This window comes from Garra rufa, chromosome 21 (genome assembly GCF_049309525.1).
Source record: "Garra rufa chromosome 21, GarRuf1.0, whole genome shotgun sequence".
In the NCBI taxonomy this organism is placed as follows: Eukaryota; Metazoa; Chordata; class Actinopteri; order Cypriniformes; family Cyprinidae; genus Garra; species Garra rufa.
In genome coordinates, this window is record NC_133381.1 from 7,829,079 (window position 1) to 7,853,377 (window position 24,299).

Here is a 24,299-nt window from a genome sequence, read left to right on the forward strand (position 1 = left end):
TGTGTCTGTGGTTTCTGTGAAGACGTGTTGTTACTCAAACCCAGGTCATGATGTTAATGTTTTTAAAAACGACAATAACGGGACTCGCTGTCGGAACGGTTGCAGGAGAGCTTGGCGTCACCGCTGCAGGTTAACGGGATCCTAGATTTTAGCATTTTGTACGTAGGAGCGGGGTTTGGGGGCAGCTCCAAAAACAGACACTGTGGACCAGGAAATACACCCATATGTTACTAACAGAACAGCCGGGCGAGCTGTCTCAATGTATCTGTGTTGTGTCAAAATGATTGCTGGTGATTTAATCTTAAACTAATCTCAGCTGCTGTCAGATAAATAGTGTTTAAAATTACAATATGAGAAATCACTTCATTACCTGTGAAGACTGTGTCTGTGTTTTTAACTATTTCTTGTACAATTATACAGATTCTTTTATGAGGAACTTGGTGCCAAGTAGAAGAATATGGGAGAAAGGGGATTCTCTTAGTATCAGTGTTAACAGTGTTATAAATTCTAAGTACAAACAAATTAAAATATTAAAAAGAGAAAACTATGGTACATTTTTGATTTTGTTTTTTGTTTTCAGAGGAGAAAAAAAAAGACAAAAAACAACTAACTGAAGCTAACTTTGAGTGCCTGGCTTATTTTTTTGGAAACACATTTTTGGTTCATTTACCATGAATAATGCTGCAATTCAAAAATGTACATACTTCATTTTACAACAGGGTTATTTTATACTTTTGTAGGTTTTCATCAGTTAAAGCGACATGTCATACATGGTTGTCTTTCTGTAACACAGTTTTTTTACCATCTTACAGGTGCCATATTCATAATAAACTTTTCTTGGATTTGTTACTATCTGGCATCATTTCTTTTACATTCTCTTCATCATAAGTGAATGCCGAACATCAGTGATTATTCTTTGCGTTCCTACTTTCCTGCTTCTTTATGTTTGTTCTCCCCCTCCTATTATGTTTTTCTCCCAGTCTTTCGTTTTGGTTAATGTAGCCTCTCTCTCTCTCTTTTTTTTTTTTTTTTAGTTACCTACAGGTTTCAGGTAAGGGAATAGCAAAATATTCCCACGTAGCCCTGCTGACTTTTGCTTCCACATACAATGAATGGCAATCCAGTGCACTTGTACCAGGGCCTTTGTTTTAGCAGTGGCTGAGTGAATCTCCTTTACGTTGGACAGAATCTCACGGGTATTTCTGACATGTTTTTTCACCTCATGGTATCCTCACCAGGTTTTCAATTAGCAGGAATATTTCAATCTGTGTCTTCTATTATACTGATCTCACTGTAACTTCCTACGGCAAAGCTAAATAAAAGGGGAAAAATGCTTCCTTTTAAAAGTGTTTTACTTTAGATGTTTTTTTTTTTGACTATGTTAGGTCTTGCTCTGTGAAAAAACACTATATTATTGCTCAGAGGTTGTCGCAATAATGTAGCTACCCAAAATGTGGTGCATTTCAGAGTAGGGCTTGGCGATAAAATGATAACGATAATTATCACAATATAATTTTCCTCCACAAAATGATAACAAGATTTCAAATTTTCATATGTCGAGACAAAACAGGGTTTACGGCGCCACACGGATTTATCCACCCAGATCAAAGTTCAGCGAAGAACATAAATTACTCTGATTTAAACTACTTTAAAACCAGATTAAACAGCACTGATAAACGGAAGAAAAACTGTTCCCAACAATACATTCAGAAGGCTTTTCAATCTACAAATCACCATTATTTACTGGATTTACTGTAGTAACGCTAACTGCACCATGGTATTGTGGCACAAATGTAGAATATTTATTTCAATTTTGATTATATTATTAATGTAGACATGTATTAAATGTATTGAAAGAGTAATGGAATATAATTAGTTTTTTATAATTAAGCTATAGCGTTTGTGCATTTATACTAAATGTATTTAGACTACTGTTTTCCACACAAATCCACCGAAACCTAATAGTAGTTAAATTTTTACCTTGGTATTGAGGTGCTATATGTGTGGTTTTAACTGTGGTTATCATTATCTAATTGTAGGCTACTATGGAAGACCAATGGTTAATGTTAATAAAACTCAAATAGTCCGAATAATACATTTGAACATAAAATTACATCTGCATCCTAACTCCAGCTACTGTCAGCTCAAGATCTGTCGAATGTACGTTTCTAAAAGACAAAAAATAAAATTATATTATTAATATGGCAGATATGCGTCATCAAAGTCAGGCAACACAAACCTGTTTAATGATTTGAAACATTATCACTCATTAGAACATGCAGTAAAATTACTAAACATTAGGGAAAATAGTAGAAAAGTGTAAAGAATCAAAAAATGTGAAGTGTTTGTCATGTTCTGACCATAAAGAGCAGTTTAAAACCACAATTAAAAGTCTTGTTTCTACAATTTAAGAGCAAAACTCTGCCTTTAAATCTGAAAGAAATAAAGATTTGAAATTTATCGTATAATTTATCGCTATCAACTGATATAAAAAATTTTATGTGATAATTTTTTTGGCCACATCGCTGAGCCCTATATGTCAGAGTGAAATGGGATATTCAAGAAGAAAAATGTTTGGATGAAGCGATTTGACTGAATCCATTGGGAATTGCAAAGTGGTCATGTTTGGCCAGGAAGGGTAAAAACAAAGTGGCAGAACAAGTTATTTCTATTATAGATAATGAAACATTTATTTGTTTGGACTAACATGCTTCAATGAATTCTACAGAGTTCTTCCAGAAACACACACTAAGGAAGTCAATAGAGTTGTTTTCATGTTGACTTCATGTTACGGGTGTCTCAGAGAACATGCAAGATTACTATTAAAATTTTTCTGTAGCGATACTCAGATGTAAACAACAGCATAGTAAGCAGGAAAGAGTGCAATATTTTGACAAACTAAAGTTAATAGGTGGTTAAGATACATGCGAGCAGTATTAATTAAGATGTTAGCCTAATATTTCACATACCTGACCGGAAATAAGAACAGGCATGAACATTGTCAAGATTCTTGAAATCCTGGTTAAGTTTGGCCAACCACAAACGCCTTTTTTCTTGCACTCTTCTCCTTGATTTGTTATAACTTTTGACAGTCTATAGTACTCCGAAGGTTTTTTCCCAGTCCGACCGATTAGTTCAGCCCAAAGACAATAATTGACCATTTTCAGAAGCAATGATTAGCAAAACATGTGAGTTTCGTTCGGTTCAGTGGCACTATTTACGTTCAGTGCCGCCAATATGGCCGATTTATTTCACTCTGTTACTTAATCAGAGTCAATAGTTACATCAGTTTTACAAAAAATCAAACTGTTTCATTTCAAAGACAATACTGGATGCCAGTCACATGCAACATAATGAGGTCATGTCATGACAGAACTAATGTCTGAAACATTTACAGTCGAATAACACTGTTAAATATAGAGAAGTGTACACTGTATATAGTGTATACCGTGCAGTGTTCAGTACATAGTAGCTAGTATTCCACTCCGAACACAGCTTTTGTACAATTCTAAGCAACACTGTAACTTGTTCTTCATTCTTTCCTTCCCTGTCTCCCTTACACCTTTCCTCTTTGCCCTGTTTTTCTCTCTCTTGTTCTTTCCCGTCTCCCTGCTGCATATCTTTCTCCACTGACTTCAGGCACTGAGGGGGAGGTCACCGCTGAAGCCCACTGAAGAAATCCAACCAACTTTAAATATTTTACGCAATTTTAAATGAAGCCCATGAATGATAGATCACAGGAGAGAGAGAGAGAGAGAGAGAGAGAGAGAGAGAGAGAGAGAGGAGGGGAGGAGGAGGTGAAAAAGCCCAAACCTGAATCCTCCCTAATGATTAGGAGCTGTCCATCTCCCCTATACAGTCCTTATTGGAAATCAGAGTGTGTTTATATAGCAAAGAGCCTCTCATTAGGGTGGCTACAGGTACATAGAACCTTCAACACTAATATGAATATGAGATATGAACAGTTTTTTTTTTTTACATCTACTGAGGTTTATTCATATACTGTTCAAAGCTATTTAACACCTGCGTTTGATCAGAGGCAGGCATGTTATACAGATAGATAGATAGATAGATAGATAGATAGATAGATAGATAGATAGATAGATAGATAGATAGATAGATAGATAGATAGATAGATAGATAGATAGATAGATAGATAGATAGATAGATAGTTTTTCATATAAGAATACTTTACATATTAAACATTAGATATGAGAGTAAGTACTTGTATACAAGATTTATGTATTTGAGGAGCCATTTGATTTTTAATTCTGTGAGATCTTACACAACCGCAGATTTTCACCTGAGCTGTGAAATCCACAGCGTGGCAAGAGTGTCATCTAGTGGTTACAGCTAGTAATAACGTTTATAGAGGTCTTTTGTTTCAACAGGGATCTTCTGTATACTTTTAAGAAGAGGAGCTGAGACAACTTGTCAAAGCCAGGATCTCTCGTTCGTCAGATTTTTATAGATGTAATCGCTTTTTAATACATTTAACAACTAAAGGCAAGTGTGGCTGAATAATGTTCACTTTATTGAACATGTTTTTATATTACTTTAACACATATATACTGTATACTTAGGCACCCTTCGTGAGAATTTCACTGTTTTAAATTATACTAGGAAATCTATCTGCCAGTGTAGTTATAGTAAATGTGTTTGGCATACTGGTTTCATAAAGATAACTAGTGCTTTTATAGAAATCACGTTTGCAATGATCTAGCCATCGTTTATGAGGTGAATATTTTAGTTTTTTGTGGTAATTAGCTATCCCACAGTATAAATAAGGTTACCACACCTGAACTACGGTGGAAATATTAACGATTATTGCTCCTACCTTCTCTTAATGAGATGTTTCTTCATGTTTCCTCACAGTTCACAGTAATGGAGGAAAGTTTTACTCGCTAAATCACTTATGTGAGTGACTTTCTGCTATAACTGTCTTTCGGCGGCAATTGTAGAAATGCGTAGGCGGAGCCTTCGCGAGATAAAGATAACTAATACAATAAAACAAAAAACTATAAACATTTATACATAAAAAGAAACAATGTTAATTTAGCTATTTTATATGTATGTGCTGACGTGATAAAAAATATATATATAGGCCTATAAAATGGCTGGTAAATGCGTCATAAATCAATCGGTCATATTGGCGGCACTGAACGTAAACAATGCCACTGAACCGAACGAAACGCGCATATTTTGCTGAATATTGCTGCTGAAAACGGTCAATTATTAAAATGTTTTGGGCCGTACTGATCGGTCGGACCAGGAAAAACATTTGGAGTACTAAAAACTGCCAAAAGTTATAACAATTCAAGGAGAAGAGTGCAAAAAACTGAAGACATTTAGCTATGGTTGGTCAAACTGAACCAGGATTTCCAGGGCAAGATTCTTGACAACATTTGTGTTTGTTCTTATCATTTCCAGACAGGTAAGTGAAATATGCTGAAAAAACAGCTAAAACCAGCCTGGGCTGGTTGGCTGGTCTTATCTGGTTTAAGATGGAAGTAGCTGATTTTAGCTGGTTTTAACTGGTCCGAAACCCCTCTAAAAACCAGCCTGCTGACCAGCTAAAACCAGCCAGCCAGCCTAGGCTGGTTTTAGCTGTTTTTTTCACCAGGGAAAACGGTCAATTATTGTCATGTTTTGGGCTGTACTAATCGGTCAGACCAGGAAAAACATTTGGAGTACTAAAAACTGCCAAGGCTGGTTAGCTGGTCTTAGCTGGTTTAAGCTGGAAGTAGCTGGTTTTAGTTGGTCTCCCAGCCTGGCCAAGCTGGTTTTAGCTATTGGAAAGTGGCCAAAACCCCTCTAAAACCAGCCTGGTTGACCAGCTATGACCAGCTAGGCTGGTTTTAAGTTTTTTTTTTCAGCAGGGTTAGGCTAATATCTTAATTAATACTGCTCGTACGTATCTTTACCATTCTGATTTAGCAGCTTCCACACATTGTTTTCCCTGATTTAGACAGCATAAATTAGCACAACGTTTGCAGTAGTACATTAACCGTGCAATCCATGCGTGACGTAAGTGCAAACCCTTTATATCTTCCTAGAAAGTCCAATAGTACACATATATGTGCTAAATAAAACAGCACAAAAAGGACACAGTGACACCTAGTGGTAAATTATGGCCAAAGGAAAAACTTTATTACTGAAACAAAACAATGTAATATAAACAATTGAAGTTGTTTAATTTGGCCATTTCAAATGGTTGTAAATCTCAATTTGTGTACAGTACATGAACCAACCAGTTCACACAAAAAAGTTTTTTTTTCCAGAACAACTTTTGTTAAAGAAACATTTTATAAAGCTCAAAATGTTATGAAACAACTGTCAAATGATATTGATCCGAGGGTGTGGTTGAGCAGCATTGCTGACCCGCATGCAAGCTGATTCAATTCTCTCATTAAACACTAACACACACTGGGACTGAACAAATAAAGCAATATCATCTGACTAAGTGCTTTTTAAACGTTTGTGAACACAGAAGGACTTTTTTTAAACATCCCAATTTGAAAGAGTCTCATTCAACATTAAACTGTCGTTCAAAAATAATAAAGCATCTATATATACACAACTTCAATTCAACTGACAAGTTCAAATTTCCTTTCTACTGTGTTCATAGATTACGCAAGGAACGACAAAACATGTGCCAAAACATACAAAACAAAAATAATAGCATATAACAAAAAAGGACAAGCATGAAAAGAACATATTCATAACGCTTGGTGACATAGTTCTGAAACAAACAATAACTAGTGTTATATATATATATACTATATATTTCTCTCTCTCTTATCTATTCCTTTTTGTTAATTTTCTTCTTTTTACACATCTAGACAACATAGCTCTGAAAGGTTTTTACAAAGAATAATTACAATAAACATCTAATGCATTAATCTTAAGATTCTTACATTTTTCTCAAAATTGTCTTTACATTAGCAGCGGGTTATTCAAACGACTCTTCACTTATTTTAAGGACGTAGTAAATCACAAATACAAAGTGGGGGGAGAGGTACCATTAGTGCAACAAGCAATGTAAAAATAGAAAAAAGCAAAGAAATAAGACAGTAGACAAACAAAATCCTCTCGGAGGAGACAAGCCAGTGTTTTGTTTCTGTTAAGATGTTGAACCTTCCTGTGAGTTGGCTGAAATATAAAGATTTAAACAATTAGATATTTAGAATTTAACTTTTAAAAATACACCGATACTAATGATTTTGGCTGAACCAACCTGTCAGATCTCTGAATTTTTTTTTTGCTTCAGCTCTTTCCTCTGAATCAAAGTACCACACAGTGATTGCATACCTGTGACACAAAACAGACACTTTAGCATGATGCCACGAAATCAAATTAACATCTAATATAATAACAGTGAACGCTAATAGTAACCTTGTAGCATACGATGGTTGAACTTCATGAGGGTTCCTGCGATCTGACCAGAAGAGCAAAAGTCGATCAAACAAAGGCTCGATGTCGGCTACGTAAGGTTTTCCTTCAGGGAAGATCCTCAGCAATCCACCATGCTCCTAAAAACAAACAGTGACATTTGATTAATTAACACTGTATAATATATATTTTGGAAATGATATTTGAAAAAGAACAACTGAAAAGCCTACCTTCGCATTCCAGTTTTTATTCAGATAGTAAATACAGGTGACGCAGCGGCCGTCTGCATTAGGGTTATCTACATGTTTCACATATCCTGCTCCATTTCCTGGATAACAAGCCACCATTGCCTGAAAAAAAAGACACATGAAACTAAGCTTGATAGATATTTTACATTACAACCTATCTCAGATATATGTATTTCAAGGTAAACATGCTAATGATTAATTATGTCACTGAAAATATTTGTCATATTTATTGAGTTTATATATACTTGCTACAAATTATTGACTAATTGCTGAATTTTTCTTCTTAAACAAGTAGAGATAAGAATTAAGTTTGTAAAGTTTACAAAAAACAGTTATACCAGAATATACAAAATAGTAATTTCTTACACTTTGCCTGCTTTAGTATCAAAAAATGAATATTTTTCCAATCTACACTACAGTCAAAAGTTATTGAACAGTAAGATGTTTAATGTTTTTTTAAATACGTCTCTTCTGCTCACCAAGCCTGCAGTTACTTGATCTAAAGCACAGCAAAAACAGTACAATTTTGAAATATTTTTACAATTTTCCTTTCCTTCAGAAATCATTCTTTGCTGCTCAAAAACATATTATTATTATTATGTTGAAAACAGCTGTGTAGAATATTTTCAGGTTGCTTTGATGAATAGAAAGTTCGGAGCAACAGCGTTTATCTGAAATAGAAATCTTTTGTAACATTATTTACAACTTTTGATCAATTTAAAGCATCCTTGCTAAATAAAAGTATTACTTTGTATAATTTCTTTCCCAAAAAAACTAATTATAAACATTCTCTTCAAACTTTACATGCTGTAGTATAATTTAGTATAATTAATAATTGTCTAATCTATCTTTTGTTTTGTTATAGTACCAAAACATTCTACAAAGAATGAAAAAAAAGCTTGTGAAATTGTTTATATCTAAAAAAAAATGTTTATTTAAACTTGAAACAGTTTGTAGATTTAGTTATTATTGAACTCTAAACCACAATAAAACAGATTAGTTTAAAAGTTATCAGTTTTTATGTCACATCTGTACATGAAGCACATTTGTTTGACTAGCAAAAGTATTTGAGAAATTAAATAGCTGATGCATAATTATATTTATAAAATATTTATATTAATGAATTCATATTTTTGCTAGAACTGATGGTTTAAAGTTAAAATGCATAAAGATGCTTTTGTTTCTTACAAACATGCAGCTTTTCACTTCTCAAGATGTTAACTGATGGACTGGAGTCGTGTGGATTACTTATGAACTATTGTGATGTTTTATCAGCAGTTTGGACTGACGGCACCCATTCACTGCAGAGGATCCGTTGGTGAGGAAATAATGCAATGCTTAAATGCAGATGAAGAAACAAACTCATCTATATCTTGGACAGCCTGAGGGTGAGTACATTTTCAGCAAATTTCCATTTTTGCTCCATCCTGGAATGCTTATTAATGCAAACTGTCTAATAATGTTCAAAACAAAGCATTTATTTCTCCTCTCAGCAGATCCCGGTTAACCCCTCCCAGCCCTCACATATACAGTCACCGGTGCCCATGTTTACATTTCTGCAGACAAGTGTTCATCATGATCACATTCCCACAATACGAGTGTACACGCAAGTTTGTCGTCATAAGGCAATGTAAACATGTAGCTGCACAGAGAGCAGGAGGAAGTGTGTGCGTGCGCGAGTGTATGTGTACATGCGTGGCTAAAGAGAGCAAGCTTGGCCAGCAGCCAGAGCGCTGAGGGTTTAATGACAGTGCTACGTGTTGAGCGTGAGTCTACAGCACCACACAGACTTCAGCTGCGACGGCCAACTAGCGTACACAATCCAGAGCTCTGATTCAGCACACTTAACCATTTACGCCCACTTGCAAAGTCAATACGAAACCATTTCAAAACACAGAGTTATGAAATGTTAATACTCTTTATCCGCTTACTAAAGTAAGATTGCACTAAAACGATTAATTTATTAAGTGCTTATGAAGTGCTTTTTTCATTCAGAAGCTATCATTTTGTTATTAGGGATTATATTATGATGTCTGCAAAGAGTTTGGGAACAGATGACAGACAAAAAAGTTTTTTAGGGTAGCAAAGAATATTCTAGCTTATATTAAATGATATTCAGTATATTGGTTTATATTCTGTCTGAATGCCTGGTGATGTTTGTAAAACAACTAAAAACATATCTCTTTCATGAAAACTTAAAAAACACCATTTTTTTACTATTTCTCTTATGCCTATCTTCTAGACAACGTCTGAAACTTTTTATTGCTACACTGTAAAACGTTTTCACCAGATTCAACTTAAAAACCTAAGTTCAGCAGCTGCCTTAAAATTTTAGGTTAAATCAGCTTAAAACTACAAGTCATTTAACTTATTAAAATAAAAATGAGTTGGTTTAACTTGTGAGTTGAAATGACTCAAGTTGATTTAACTTAAAATTGTAAGGCAGCTGCTAAACTTAAGTTTTTAAGTTGAAACTGCTGAAAACTTTTTACAGCGTAGCACTTCTTGTGTTATTGCCTCTTTTAAGCCACTTTGGATCAAATTTACTGCTAATTTAATACTTTTATTCTGCAGACCACAAAATAAGAGAAAGGCAAGACAAACAAAAATATAATTTTTTAGTCCTTATTTTTTTCCAGGACGTAAAACTCTTGTGTCCGCAGCTGACTTTGGTAAATATGGCTCTTAAACATCCTGTTGCTTCACTCCGGGCCTCCTGTAACCCAGAGTACATCAGCGCAGTGAGAGGAGTCACGTACTGTTCACAACAGCAGAAACTGAAAGCCTATCTCTGCCATTCATCACCAGGCACAGTATAGACAGTGTGTGCCAAAGCACTCTACTGTAACTGCTCGAAAACAAAGAGCCAGACAAAGACAGAAACTAATGCTTAACGGAGTGAGACCCTGTATTCACCCGGATGAACAAACAAACTACTCTGAAATGATTAAAAACTCAAGTTGTAAAGTAATGTTCATCATGTATACTTGTGTATACACTACTGTATCAAAACTTTTGGAGCAGTAAGATGTTTTTGGAGGGGGGGAAATAACTTTATAATTTTATTTAGCAAGGGAGCTTGATTTAAAGTGACATTTACAAAAGATTTCTATTTTGGGTAAATGCTGTTCTTTTAAACTTTTAAAAGATTCTTTAAAAAAAAATGTTTTTCACCAAAACATATATATATATATTAAAATATATTAAAATAGAAAATCCATTTAAATTATATATATATATATATAACATTTTGTTATTAGGGATTTATACACATGTATAAATATACATATATATAAATGTACATACACTGTAAAATGTTTTCACCAGATTCAACTTAAAAACCTAAGTTCAGCAGCTGCCTTAAGTTTTTAAGTTAAATCAGCTTAAAACCACAAGTCATTTTAACTTATTACAATGTACAAGTTGATTTAACTTAAAATCTTAAGGCAGCTGCTAAACTTAAGTTTTTAAGTTGAAACTGGTGAAAACTTTTTACAGTGTAGCGCACACACATATATTTTATATTATGTAAATATTAAAAAAATTATATGAACAAACTTATTTTAGATGCAATTAATCACGAATAAACAGTTTGACAGCACTTTTATACATATATATATATATATATGTATGTATGTATATCTATATATAAATATATATATAAATATATATATGTGACCCTGGACCACAAAACCAGTCATAAGGTTACATTTTACAAAACTGAGATGTATACATCATTTGAAAGCTCAATAAACAAGCTTTCTGTTGATGTATGGTTTGTTAGGATAGGACAATATTTGGCCGAGATACATTTATTTGAAAATTAGGAATCTGAGGGTGCAAAAAATCTAAATACTGAGAAAATCACCTTTAAAGTTGTCATTTTGATATATTTATAGTAGGAATTTTACAAAAAATCTTCATAGACATGATCTTTACTTAATTTCCTAATGATTTTTGGCATAAAAGAAAAATCTAAAATTTTGACCCATGCAATGTATTTTTGGCTATTGCTACAAATATACCCCAGCGACTTAAGACTGGTTTTGTGGTCCAGGGTCACATATATGTATGTATGTATGTACGTATGTATGTATATCTACATCTTTTTTTATGTTTTTAGGTAATTTTTTTTTTAAATGTACACATGTATAAATATACATAGTAAATGTACATAGTGGACACACACATATTTTATATTATGTAAACAAACTTATTTCGGATGTGAATAATCGATTTGACAGCACGTATATTTCTTTTATATATTATATAAACAAACTTATTTTGGATGTGAATAATCGCAATTAATTGATTTGACAGCACTTTTATACATATATAGCCTATATATATGTATGTATATCACGATTAAAAAGTCGTAGTGCACATAGCCTATATGTTCATTTGTAAATGTTTTTTTGTCTATGCATATGCAAAACAAAGTTAACGATCATTTTTAACTACTTGAACCGAACTTGTACTGATCTGTGCATTAATTAATGAAGCCTTTTATAAAGGCTTGCCTTTAGGCTATAAACTTATCATATAAAATATTAGTCAAAGTTAAACCACATGTCTGATTTCCCACAATTTAACAATATTCCCAATCATTTATTTTTTACAACTTTTGAAAGTGCGCTGAGGGTGTGCGATAGTACACGTAGCCAGTTTTCAGCCTTAATGGCGTACATTTACTTAGAAATGCCACAAATGAACAGCGAAATCAAAGTTTCATAACACTTCTAATTGAAAATACATTTATGCTCTGATCAGAATCGTATCAAGTATTAGCGTTATTAATTTGTTACTACAAAAAGTTAATTCAACTTAATTCCGGTTTCTCAGCTGATACATTTTTAGTTTTAAAGCACTTCGTAGTGCAATAACGCTTACCTTTGACCTTGCGCAAATACTTTTGTCCAGTCGACCCACACAGAGAGAAATGAGTTTGTCTATTAGTGTTAATAAGAAATTGACAGCCTCCGTGCCCCTCTCGGTCCCGTTAACCCATGTTATTTTGTCTCCTCTGATGCTTCTCCTGCAAACTCCATTGCTTCGCCTGGCCAGCTGGCCGTCGTTGAGAAGCCCACAGTAATGCATGCGTTTGACCTGACCCAGAACCATGTGGCCCGCGATGTCCCCCAGAAAATGGTCCACGTAAAAGAAGCCTTGGTCCAATAGAGCTGGAACCACTTGCTCTAAAGCCAAACTCTCCAACTGCGAGTCCAGTGCGTGCTGAAGAAATGGCATTTTGTCTTGCGCTTCTTGCATACAAATTAACGAAGTTTTCAAAGTTATTTCTAATGCTATGGATTCGTCCCTCAAGAGACGAATAAAGAATGGCACATGCAGCAGGCAGGGGCTGTAGGTGGGCTTTATAATCGCTCTGTATGAGGGTCCATGAGCGATCAGAGCCCAGCGCACCTGCGGCGCATGTGGAACGTGCAGAATGTGTGTCGCGCTTCAGTGGGCGGATATTCCTATGAAAACCCCATTCAGTGCGCTCAAATTCAACAATGAGGGATTGGACAATTCATGTTTCCTGTGACTCAAATTTTATATTCCTATAGGGGGCGCTTCGCGGCTCCAAAAGTTGAATCCTCCATTCATCCGCGATTAAATTTCAGGATATTTTTTGTTTACTTGTTTACTTTAAAGTGTTATTTTTAAAATTATACTTTTGTAAATTTGAACCATACATACAAATGGAAACTGTCCTCCGAAATCTCTGATTTTTTTAATCGTAATTTAGTAACCACAAACGACCCTGATTGAGCCATCTAGACAAACGGTGAGAAAAGGAACGGGTGTCACGTGATATCGCCGCCTACGTGCTACTCCACTAGTTGTCTGAGAAATATTTACATAAGAATAGTGACACGGAGATACTTTATCCATTGAAATGCATGGTAAGGTGTTAAAATTAAGCATTGTTTGATGATAACCAGGAAAGGGTAATGTGACAGCCCTCATTATAATGATGCAGATGCATGAGCAAATGTTTGCTCTGTGACGAATTGCTTGTTTGTCTATTGTAATGTCTAATGTTAATGTAAAAAATAGATATAGATACAAAATCTATAGAAATCTATAGAATATAAATAAATACAAATATTTTATTTTATAAGAAATACGAATAATGTTCGTCTATTATGTCACTTTTTAAAATATAAATGTAAAAAAAAAAACATTTTTAAATAAAAAATAGAAAAGGATACAAACATATATAAACAAATATTTTTTGGCTCTGTGACAAATTACTAATGTTCGTCCATTATAGGTCACTTTTTTAAATGTAAATGTAAAAAAAAAAACATCTTAAATAAAAAATAGACACAAATACAAAAATATAGAAGCAAATATTGGTTGGCTCTGTGATGACTTGCTTGTTTGTCTATTGTAATGTCTAATGTTAATGTAAAAAAAATAGATATAGATACAAAATTTATAGAAATCTATAGAATGTAAATAAATACAAATATTTTATTTTATAAGAAATATGAATAATGTTCGTCTATTATGTCACTTTTTAAAATATAAATGTAAAAAAAAAAACATTTTTTAATAAAAAATAGAAAAGGATACAAACATATATAAACAATTATTGTTTGGCTCTGTGACAAATTACTAATGTTCGTCCATTATAGGTCACTTTTTTAAATGTAAATGTAAAAAAAAAACATTTTAAATAAAAAATAGACACAAATACAAAAATATAGAAGCAAATATTGGTTGGCTCTGTGATGACTTGCTTGTTTGTCTATTGTAATGTTTAATGTAAATGTAAAATATATAGAACAAACAAACAAACAAACCTACAGAAATCTATAGAATATAAATAAATACAAATATTTTAAATAAAAAAAAAACAAATACAAACATAAACAATTTGTGTTTGGCTCTGTGACAAATTACTAATATTTGTCTAATATAGGTCACTTTTTAAAATCTAAATGTAAATCAATAAAATAAATGAAATAGAATCAATACAGAAACAGATTTTGTTTGGCTCTGTGAAGAATTACTAATGTTTGTCTATTATAAGTCACTTTTTTAAAATGCAAATGTAAATAAATATAAATATTTTGAATAAAAATTAAAATAGAAACACTAGAAACATGGTTTGGCTCTTTGACGAATTACAATCTTTGTCTATTATAAGTCACTTTTTTAAAAAATGTAAATGTAAATGAATAAAATATTTGAATTATAAAATTGAATAAAAAAATGTATAGAAACAGATACAAATATCTTTTTAAATGTAAATAAAAATTATTAAAAATAAAACAGAAAAACTATAGAAACAATAAAAAACATATAAAACAAATATTGTTTGGTTCTGTGACGAATTACTAATGTTTGTCTTTAACAACTCAGTTTTTAACATGTAAATGTAAATAAATAATATTTTAAATAAAACATTAAAATAGAACCAATGTAGAAACAAATACAAACATATAGAAAAATATTGTTTGGCTCTGTGACGAATTGTTAAAGCTCATCTATTGTAAATCACTTTTTAAAAAATGCAAATGTAAAATAAATACAAATATTTTAAATACAAAATATAAACAGAACGAATCTTGTTTGGCTCTGTGACGAATTACTATAATGTCTGTCTATTACAAGTCACGTTTTAATTTTGATGTAAATAATTAATATTTTAAATAAATAAATAAAACAAACAAATGCAAACATAGAAACAAATATGTTTGGCTCTGTTTCGAAAATACTAATGTTTGTTTAATGTTAGCCACTTCTTTAAAAGTAAATAAATACAATTTTTAAAAAATAACACAATAAAATAAAACAGAAACAATATAGAGACAAATACAAACATATAGAAACAAATATCGTTTGGCTCTGACGAATGACTAATTTTCGTCTATTGTATGTCGCTTTTTAAAATGTAATCAAGTACAAATATTTTATTTAAATATACATATTTTATATAGGTCTAGTTTTTTATATTTAATACATGAGACAGGAAACAATTTAGTTTTTAAAAAATCAAGTAAGACAAATCTAAACTTTGAACTGAAAATTAAAATACATATGATGCATTTAATCATTAATTTATTTGTGTTTAATGCGCATTTTTGCTCCATCCTACGTGACATCCTCCAGGTCGCTAAGCCCCACCCACTCAAGATCACTCATTTCTACATTGAGGCCATTCTACCGTCGTGTTTTATTTCTACGAGTTCAACCCAAGTGTGCCGATTTACAGTCCGTAATGCCCAGCAGAGTCAGACCACAGCAAGAGACACTCAATCACTCTCATGCATGCTTTACATTCCTAAACAATTCACGCTTAAGAAAATGATTAAATTGGTGTGAATGAGATCACCAATGCTTTTACACAAGGACCTCGTCTTTTAATTAAAGTACGTGGCATTGTAACGTTTATGAGCTCATTTTATGGTCATGCCTGAGTCTGACCGCCATTGAGGAGCCAAAGAGCCGCATGTACGCGCACAAAGCTCTCGCATATGAAGGGGGCGTTTTCAAGAAGTGCAAAAACACTGCTCTCGGTGTGCTTTTAATGCATTTTACAGATTTGCAAATGAAAAACAAAAACTTACACATGCATCTCCTCCTAATCAGTTTTAAACCTTTGCATTGCAATGCATTTATAATTGTCTTGCTTGTGTTGCAAATTAAAGCGTGCAACTGTGTGCATCTGTTTCCAAAGCATACAGATTGATTTATGCTTGTCATTTTTGGATGCTTGGGAAACTTTAGGAAACACTCACCTTATGTCTTCCTCTGATTTTGAACTTGTCCAGTTTCCCGTCTCCACACGTGATGAGCTTGTCCATTCGGGTCAGCAGATAGCCAATGTTTTGGCAGCCGCTTTCGGTGCCATCGACCCATGCAATCTTGTCCCCACGAATAGCTTTGCTTTTGTTTAGTTGTTGGCTCACTAACTGTCCATCCTGCATGTTGCCACTCTGATGAATGCGCTTCACCTCCTGCACAACGCGCTCTCCGATCCTGTCCCCTAGAAAATTATCAACTATACACAAGCCGTAGGAGTTCATGCACGGGACTATGTATTGCGAGACTAGTTTGTGTGTGTTTAGTCGTTTGTGTTCTTTAGATTTTGCCCGGTTACTGCGGGGCTTCCTGAGCTCTCTGGGCAGCTCCATGCGTCCACTGTTCTCATCCGGACACCTGTTCTGATCATTTTTGATCGTTTGGTCTTCGGAGGGCTGTTCGGCAGCCCGGTTTCCCTGATATTCTGTCATCGAGTCGACTGTAGAAGAAGTGCCGTGTGCGCACTTGATGTCAGATGAAAGGGGAGAGTCTGAGTACGTGAACACCATCACATGTGTCAAATCCTAATTTAGAGCTTACACAAGCCTGGACAGAAAAGATTTTGAAGGATGAAGGATAATTACTTCTTATATGTCCTGGAGAGAAAAGCATGAATGTCAATGTCAGTAACACTCATAAGTCCTTGTCAGGATGCATTAGTCATTTATTTGATGCATAAGTGTCAGTATGTGCCATTAAACTGCTGTTGTTGTAATAATAATAATAATAATAATAAACAATTTATTATTAACAATAATACTAATTATTATTATTAATTTTATCTGACCATATATAGGCCATTCTACAGAATTGATCTAATAAAAACAGTATACAAATTGAAGTATACATACAGTATGTACAAATTGATATCTAAGTTACAGATTTCTAGTAATTGTGCAAGTTGTGCTCATATTTTCAGCAAGATTTTGAATATTTGTACTCTCCCCAAATTTATCTACCAAAACACAGTAATATATAATTTAATTAGAAAGGTTATATTGACCTACACTCTTAAAAATAAAGGTGCTTTAAAGGGTTCTTCAAGCGATGCCATAGCTTGCCATAGATTGTGACATACCAAAATTCTAAAAAAACAATTGCATAACTGTTCTAAAAATTAGTTTATTTCCCCAAATATTTAGTGATATGTGTTGCAGTAGGGTTCGGGACAGCCACCTCCCAATTGAAAGTACTCGATAAATGATGATTTTATATATATTAAGCTTACTGATATTTTAAATACTATTGTGGGTTTTAATAGATAGTAGAAGGTCTTAGTAAACATCTAAGATTGTTATACTTAAATGTGTTTTGTGGTTGTGGGACAGCAGTTTGGTGTTAGCAAATTTGTCTTTGATTTCTGATTATTTATTTTTTTACTTAGAAATAGTGTAGAATCTTTAATATTTCTTTATTTTAACCATGACTTAGCTATGTTTTAAATATTAACTTTAAAAAAAAAGAAAGAAACCATGAAATACACTTCCTGATGTAAGATAATCACATCTTATATGTCCTAAAGGGAAAATTGTAAATGTAAATGTCAGTAACAATAATGCTCATGTGTTTGAGCCATTAAAAATGCTGTTAAAGTAATAATTTATGGTTCTGATGTTGATGTTGTTGTTTTTAATTATAATAATAAATATTCCATCATTAAGAAAATCTGCTTTACAAAGTTCACATGATTGTGACATATTTTAAACCTTGAAATTTGCGCAGAATCCTAAATATTTCATTTTTATCATATAAGTTTTAAAAGTTTAAAACAAACAAAAATACATTTCCAAATTTAAATAAAAAGTCTAATTTTGTCATTAATTGTAATAACTACTATTGCAAGTCATTCTTGCAATGCATAATTGTCAGTAAGCCATTAAAAATTGTTAATTGTTCTTTTTTTTTCTTTTTTTAAAATAATGCATTAGTAAATGCTTAAATTAAGATGAACAAAGATTATTGATATTGTTATGCAGATATTGTTCATTCTTTGTTCATGTTAACCAATGTAGTTAACTAATGAACCTTATTGTAAAGTGTTACCAGACAATCAGACCTTCTTTACAAAGTTTGTTTAATCAGTGACGTGTTTTTTGACCTAGAAATAATGGCGAATCTTAAATATTTCTTCTTTATTTGTTTTTATCATATCTTGTGTTTTTAAAAGTATAGTGATTTTTCCCAAAAGCTTTGCCAGTCATTCATCTTCAAATACACATACCCCACACTGTAAACAAAATCTGTAGAAATTACAGTATTACTGGCAGCTGGTTGCCAGTAACTTACTGTAGATTTTAATTTATGCTATTTACTGGCAACAGTTTGTTCAAAGTTAATTGAACATTAAACATTAACAAGTCTTTATCTTTACAGAATAAAACTAAAATAACAGCCTCATGCAAAGCATTCTGGGAACCAAAATCTGAAGGAAAAAAACAGAAAAAGGTTGATGAAGATTTCTGGTTCCCAGAATGCTTTGCAGTAGGTTGTTATTTTATAGTTTTATTCTGTAAAGACAAAGACTTGTTAATGTTTAATGTTCATTTAACTTTGAACAAACTGTTGCCAGTAAATAACATAAATTAAAAATCTACAGTAAGTTACTGGCAACCAGCTGCAGAACTACAGCAAATTTTTTACAGTGCAGTTAGTCACTGTTAGTTGTTTTATCATCAAATCTCAACTGTGTTTAATCATTTTTGTGTTATCTAAAAGCCCTTTTGCACTTCCTGTTGCATTCATGTTAATCATTGTTTTTCTCTTGATCTCACTGTGCAGTACACATGGGGTTAAATCTGATGTCGCTCTGAAATGGCTTGAAACACCACAGAATGCACGTTGATTTGCTAAAAATAGCACGGAAATAATTAAAGCCGTATCACAGACGTGACGTTTGTACTGACCCGAATGACAGATATCTGCTGGCTTTGGTTTCTGCAGACAGAAAGGTCAGAGGAAGCCCACATGTTGCACAATGGAATATATGATATGATGTTGTGATGTAAATTACCGTTTCTGATGATACAACATGCATCAGTTCACCTCAAATTTTCCATGGGAAAGTTAAAATTAATATTATGTGCATGAAATGCTGTTTAATAAGATGCATGCAGTCTGATAGTTGTTTGGGTCCAACTGACAATGTCTTTCCTGATTTGTGTTTATGTAAAGGAACAGTTCACCCAAAAATGAACATTTGCTGAAGTTGTACTCTCAGGCCATTCAAGATATAGATTTTTCATTTTCGTCTGTAAACATTGCTTGGATCAGTATATATTTCTCTCCTGATTCAGACAAGATTGCCTTTTTCTCAATGGTTTGAAGTTAAAAATTGGGTCTTGGTGGATTTGTTTCTTACAAACACACAGCTTTTCACTTCGCATGATGTTAACTGATGGACTGAAGTAATGTGGATTATCTGTGGATTATTGTGATGTTTTTATCAGCTGTTTGGACTCTCATTCTGATGGCACCTGTTCACTGCATAGCATCCATTGGTAAGCAAGTAGTATAATCCAGTGTTCATTTTTCACTTAAGAAAACAAGACGATTACAAAACAAAAACTCGTTTTAAATGCCAAAAACTATGACGAAAATCTAATGACATTTACGCCTACTTCAACGAATAAAAACGAGACATGTTAGGGAGGGACGATTTGGAAAGAGATGTATTCCGAACAAATGCATGCATGAGTAGGAGGTTAGAAGCGTACATTTGTTGCACACATCTCATAAAACGTTAAAAATGTCAGTATCTGGGAGTAAGAGAAGAGCAGACATATAGATAAATTTGACGACGCAAAAGAGAACACAATTCGGTCCGGTTTTCTGAGCGCACACAACGAAGCAGCGCCGCTCACACAGCACTGGAGTACTCTTTTGCGTCCCATGATCGGAGAAATACACACTAAATTATTTTGATTTGTCTGTTTTGACAAGTATTCACGTAAACACACTCAGTTAGGTGTTAGGTGAATGTAAACAGTTGGATGCTTGAATCTGATTGGCTGACGAACGTTCTAATGGTGTGCATTATTTTCAGGGAAACGCACAGCGAACTTAGTTCTACGCAGCTCTTGATGGCATTACATGTCTATATCACTTGCTACATGATTTCGGTTATTTCAAAGGTCCTTACAGCCTAAAACAGCAAAATAACCAAAACCCACAACGACACTAGCCAAATAAATAAATACAGGATAAATAAAACAATAGGATAAAAACGACACATTATTTCCATGTTTTTGCCACAAAATGACGTTTTATTATGTACGGAAAGCACATACTCTATTTCTCCCACTCTCTCTCCCTTACAGATGCACACACATGCAGTTAGCACCATAGACTTTAATAAATACACTGTAAAAAATGACTGTGAATTTAACGGTAAAAAACTGTAAAAATGCTACAGTAAAAACCTGTGATATGGTTAACGGTAAGTTCCCCTTCTATATACGGTGAAAAACTGTGTTGGACATTGCATGTAATTTTACGGCAGTATACCGTTTTTTGAAGTGAAAAAGAACGTAAAATTTACAGTGAATAACCGTAAACTGACATTCCCAGAATTCCCTGTGTTTCATTTTTTTTATTTGATGTTTTTTGTGGAAATAACTTTTTCTTCTTAGATTTTTCTTGGCAGTTTTGTACATTAGGGTTATATGTTACATATAATGCTGTTAAATTAATGTTTTTTGCATTAAATCAGTTTTATGTGTGTTACCATGATGGTGTTTAGTGTTTGTGTGAATGACAAGGTGCACCTTCTATATATGTTATTATTTAAAACCTCCTTGTGATGGGGTTTGGTTGATCATGTGATGTTGTCATCACCACCTGCTTTTGGTGGTTATCAGTGTATTGCAAAGTTACAAAACAGATTTCAGTACTTCAAAAGGTTGGTAAATCACCATAATATCAGTTAAAAAAAAAAATCTGAAATTACGGTATTTACCTGTATATTTAAGTGAAAACCGTAAAATGTAAAACATTGCTTCCGTATTTTTTACAGAAAAACTCTGGTAACCACAGCTGCCAGGGTTTTCCCGTAAATTTTACAGCTTTTTTTTTTACAGTGTATGGACGTAGTGTCCGTGACGTCACCCGTAGGTTTCTGAAGAGCAATTTTGAAGCTTATAGTGGGCAGGATTCGCCCATCGCCATCTTTGAATCGCGTCATCGAGCGTCACTCCCGGATAACCAAAAATGGGCAAAGAGGTGGGACGTGGGTGGAGCTGGTTGCTGAAACCACACCCGCCTAGCGCGACAGTGGTAACAGCAGTGGCAATCCCCCTGTCACTCAAGTGGCCACGCCTATAATTATGCAGAACTTTAAGGCTTAATATAAATTCACCTCCTCACAGTTGACATGAAGTGTGAAATTAGCTATATAGACCAAAACCACTTTTTGTACCAGGCTGTAAACTTATTTTTTTCTGCTGTAAAGTTGGGCATTTTAACATGGGGAGTCTATGGGATTGACACCCTTTTGCAGCCAGTCTCCAGCGGCCAGTTTAAGTCACTTCCGTGTTGGTTTCAATTGAGAGAGCGGGCGGTTGCCGCTTGGTTAGCACACGTTAACATATAGCTAATGTTGTTGTAGCGCTGCTCTGACGATTAACCACTTAAAACTACATGACATTTCTCACAAGCGAGGTAACATTAATAAAGGCGCTGTTTCTGAAGAAAATTAACTTTTACTTATAGTAGAGATGCTGCTGCCAGTGCCATTATTTTTGAGAGATGCACAGACTCAGAGAGGTAATTCACCAGCTCTCTTTCTCTCTCTTTCCATCTGTCCGTCTGTGTAATAGCTTAATTATTAACTGCATTAGTCTGCTATTAGTATTAATGGCTCAAGCGTCGTTACTAGGTATAAAATGACATTTTGGAATTAGCAACAGAGGCGTTGGATGAGCTGTGTAAGAAATTAATCCTACTCGCAATAGCGTTTTTAAAGGACAAAAAACGGACGAATGGCTTGAAATATATCATCTGATCTATGTCTTGAGGTGTGCTAACCATAGTATAAGCGGAATAATTGACTTGTCCATTGAATTATTGGCAAATAGTGCACACCAGAGGTGGTCATACATATCAGTACATTGCATCCATGCACTCGGTTTTAAAGGGACAGCAACCTAATTTAGTTGCTGTTTTCTGTGGCATTGATGTTAATCAAGCAACAAAAGACAGAAAATCACTCACTGCTCTTGACTGAATCACTTCAGTAACCCCAATAAAGATTAAACTTTAAACTTAAACTTTTTTATATCAATAAATTATATCAATTAATTTGAAGAATGTGGTATAGTTGTCATAAAGAATGCATAATGCCTATATAAGCAGTGGCATTTCATTAAAAGCAAAACCATGTTCTTGTTTCTTTATTAGAAGTGGTTTCATTTATAGGCATGTTGTGTGTCACAGCAGTTAAATCTGTCTGTCATGTGAAAACCTTAATATCAAACCTACATATTGAGTTAATTTAGAGAAATGTTTAATAAATGAATTACACTGTAACTAAACTTATTCGATTTTAGCTGACTGTAGATTTAGTCAGCGATAACTATAAAAAATAAAACAGATCAGATGACTAAAACTAAATGGCATTTTAGTCAAAAGACTATGTCTAAGACTAAATCAAAATTAGCTGTCAAAACAGACACTGTATAATACTAAGTTTCTCCAGATTTTGTCTGGCCTGAGGCTCAGTACATTTACATTTTTGCATAATCTATTCCTTTAAGAGTTGAAAGTGTCATATAAGTTGAACTGGATGTGCTTGTACCAGCAGCTAAACAGCTGAAACGCTGCCTTGCCCAACAGCGCTTCTTCTTAGAATTGCTACTCTGGCAGGACATTGCTGTACATCAAGAGTGCAAACTCCAGACGACCCGCAATGGTGTACGTGAGAACACCCTCATGCTGTAGTTTAAAGTGTAACCAGCTGCTATTTTCATTTTGAGCTCATGCCAATGATATGAATCTGAGAGCTGGACATGATATGATCGGTTGCCGTGTCAAAGCTGACTGTAAACTGAACGGATTCATCCATATCTTCACTTCCACCTGTTTGGCAAAGATCAATATTTATAGATCAGCTTGGCGAAGAAAACAAAATGTTTCAGAGAAAAATCACAAATGTATGTGTATTTTAAGGTTAACTAAATGTTTTGTTAACCCAGATAAGTATTGTAAACAAGTGATAAATATTATCCTCCTATTGAAATGTGGTTTGTATACATGCTGAGACATGCAGTCATGTGCATATAATCTGGAATCATATCCGCTCGTTTTCCTAACTCAGAACAAATATGTTTTGAATATTTATAGCACACATGTATTGCAAAAACGTATCAGTTGGAAGAAAACAAGATTCATTTTTTTCTATTACAAATCTAACAGCCATCCTTTGGTATAAGAAATGTTTATGTGCTGATAGTCGTTGGGAAAACATCCATATAAACAAAAAACATTAATATTAATGTAATTAAAAGTATTAAAATTGCACTTGTAACATTTCAATAGATTCATCCATATATAAGTTAGTTTTTTTTTCATGTATATATCAAAAAAGTTATAGTAATTATATATATATATAATGTCATTTTAATTTTAAAGTTATAGTAATTTTGTTTTATGTTTTTTTTGTTTTCTGTACAGCTCTTGAAAGTATAAAGTTCTATGGAATATTAATTTTAAGGTTTTAGTAATTTTGTTGTTTTCAAACAACAATGTATATATATACATTTTGAAAACAACAAAATTATATATATTTTTTTTATGATTTCAGTTGTTATTCAGTTATGTATATAGAAATAATAAAAGATATATATTTAA

At 33.4% G+C, this 24,299-nt stretch overlaps 1 protein-coding gene across 1 annotated transcript; it reads right to left on the reverse strand.

The window, feature by feature from the left end:
• Window positions 1–6,124: 6,124 nt before the first annotated feature.
• On the reverse strand, window positions 6,125–13,080 carry LOC141295668 (prolyl hydroxylase EGLN3-like). Its single transcript, XM_073826923.1, has 5 exons — window positions 12,531–13,080; window positions 7,623–7,742; window positions 7,396–7,532; window positions 7,238–7,311; window positions 6,125–7,152 (listed from the first exon to the last, which is right to left on the reverse strand). The coding sequence occupies exons 1-5, from the start codon at window positions 12,906–12,908 to the stop codon at window positions 7,124–7,126; spliced, it is 738 nt and encodes a 245-aa protein (XP_073683024.1). The 5' UTR covers window positions 12,909–13,080; the 3' UTR covers window positions 6,125–7,123.
• Between the last annotated feature and the right edge of the window lie 11,219 nt (window positions 13,081–24,299).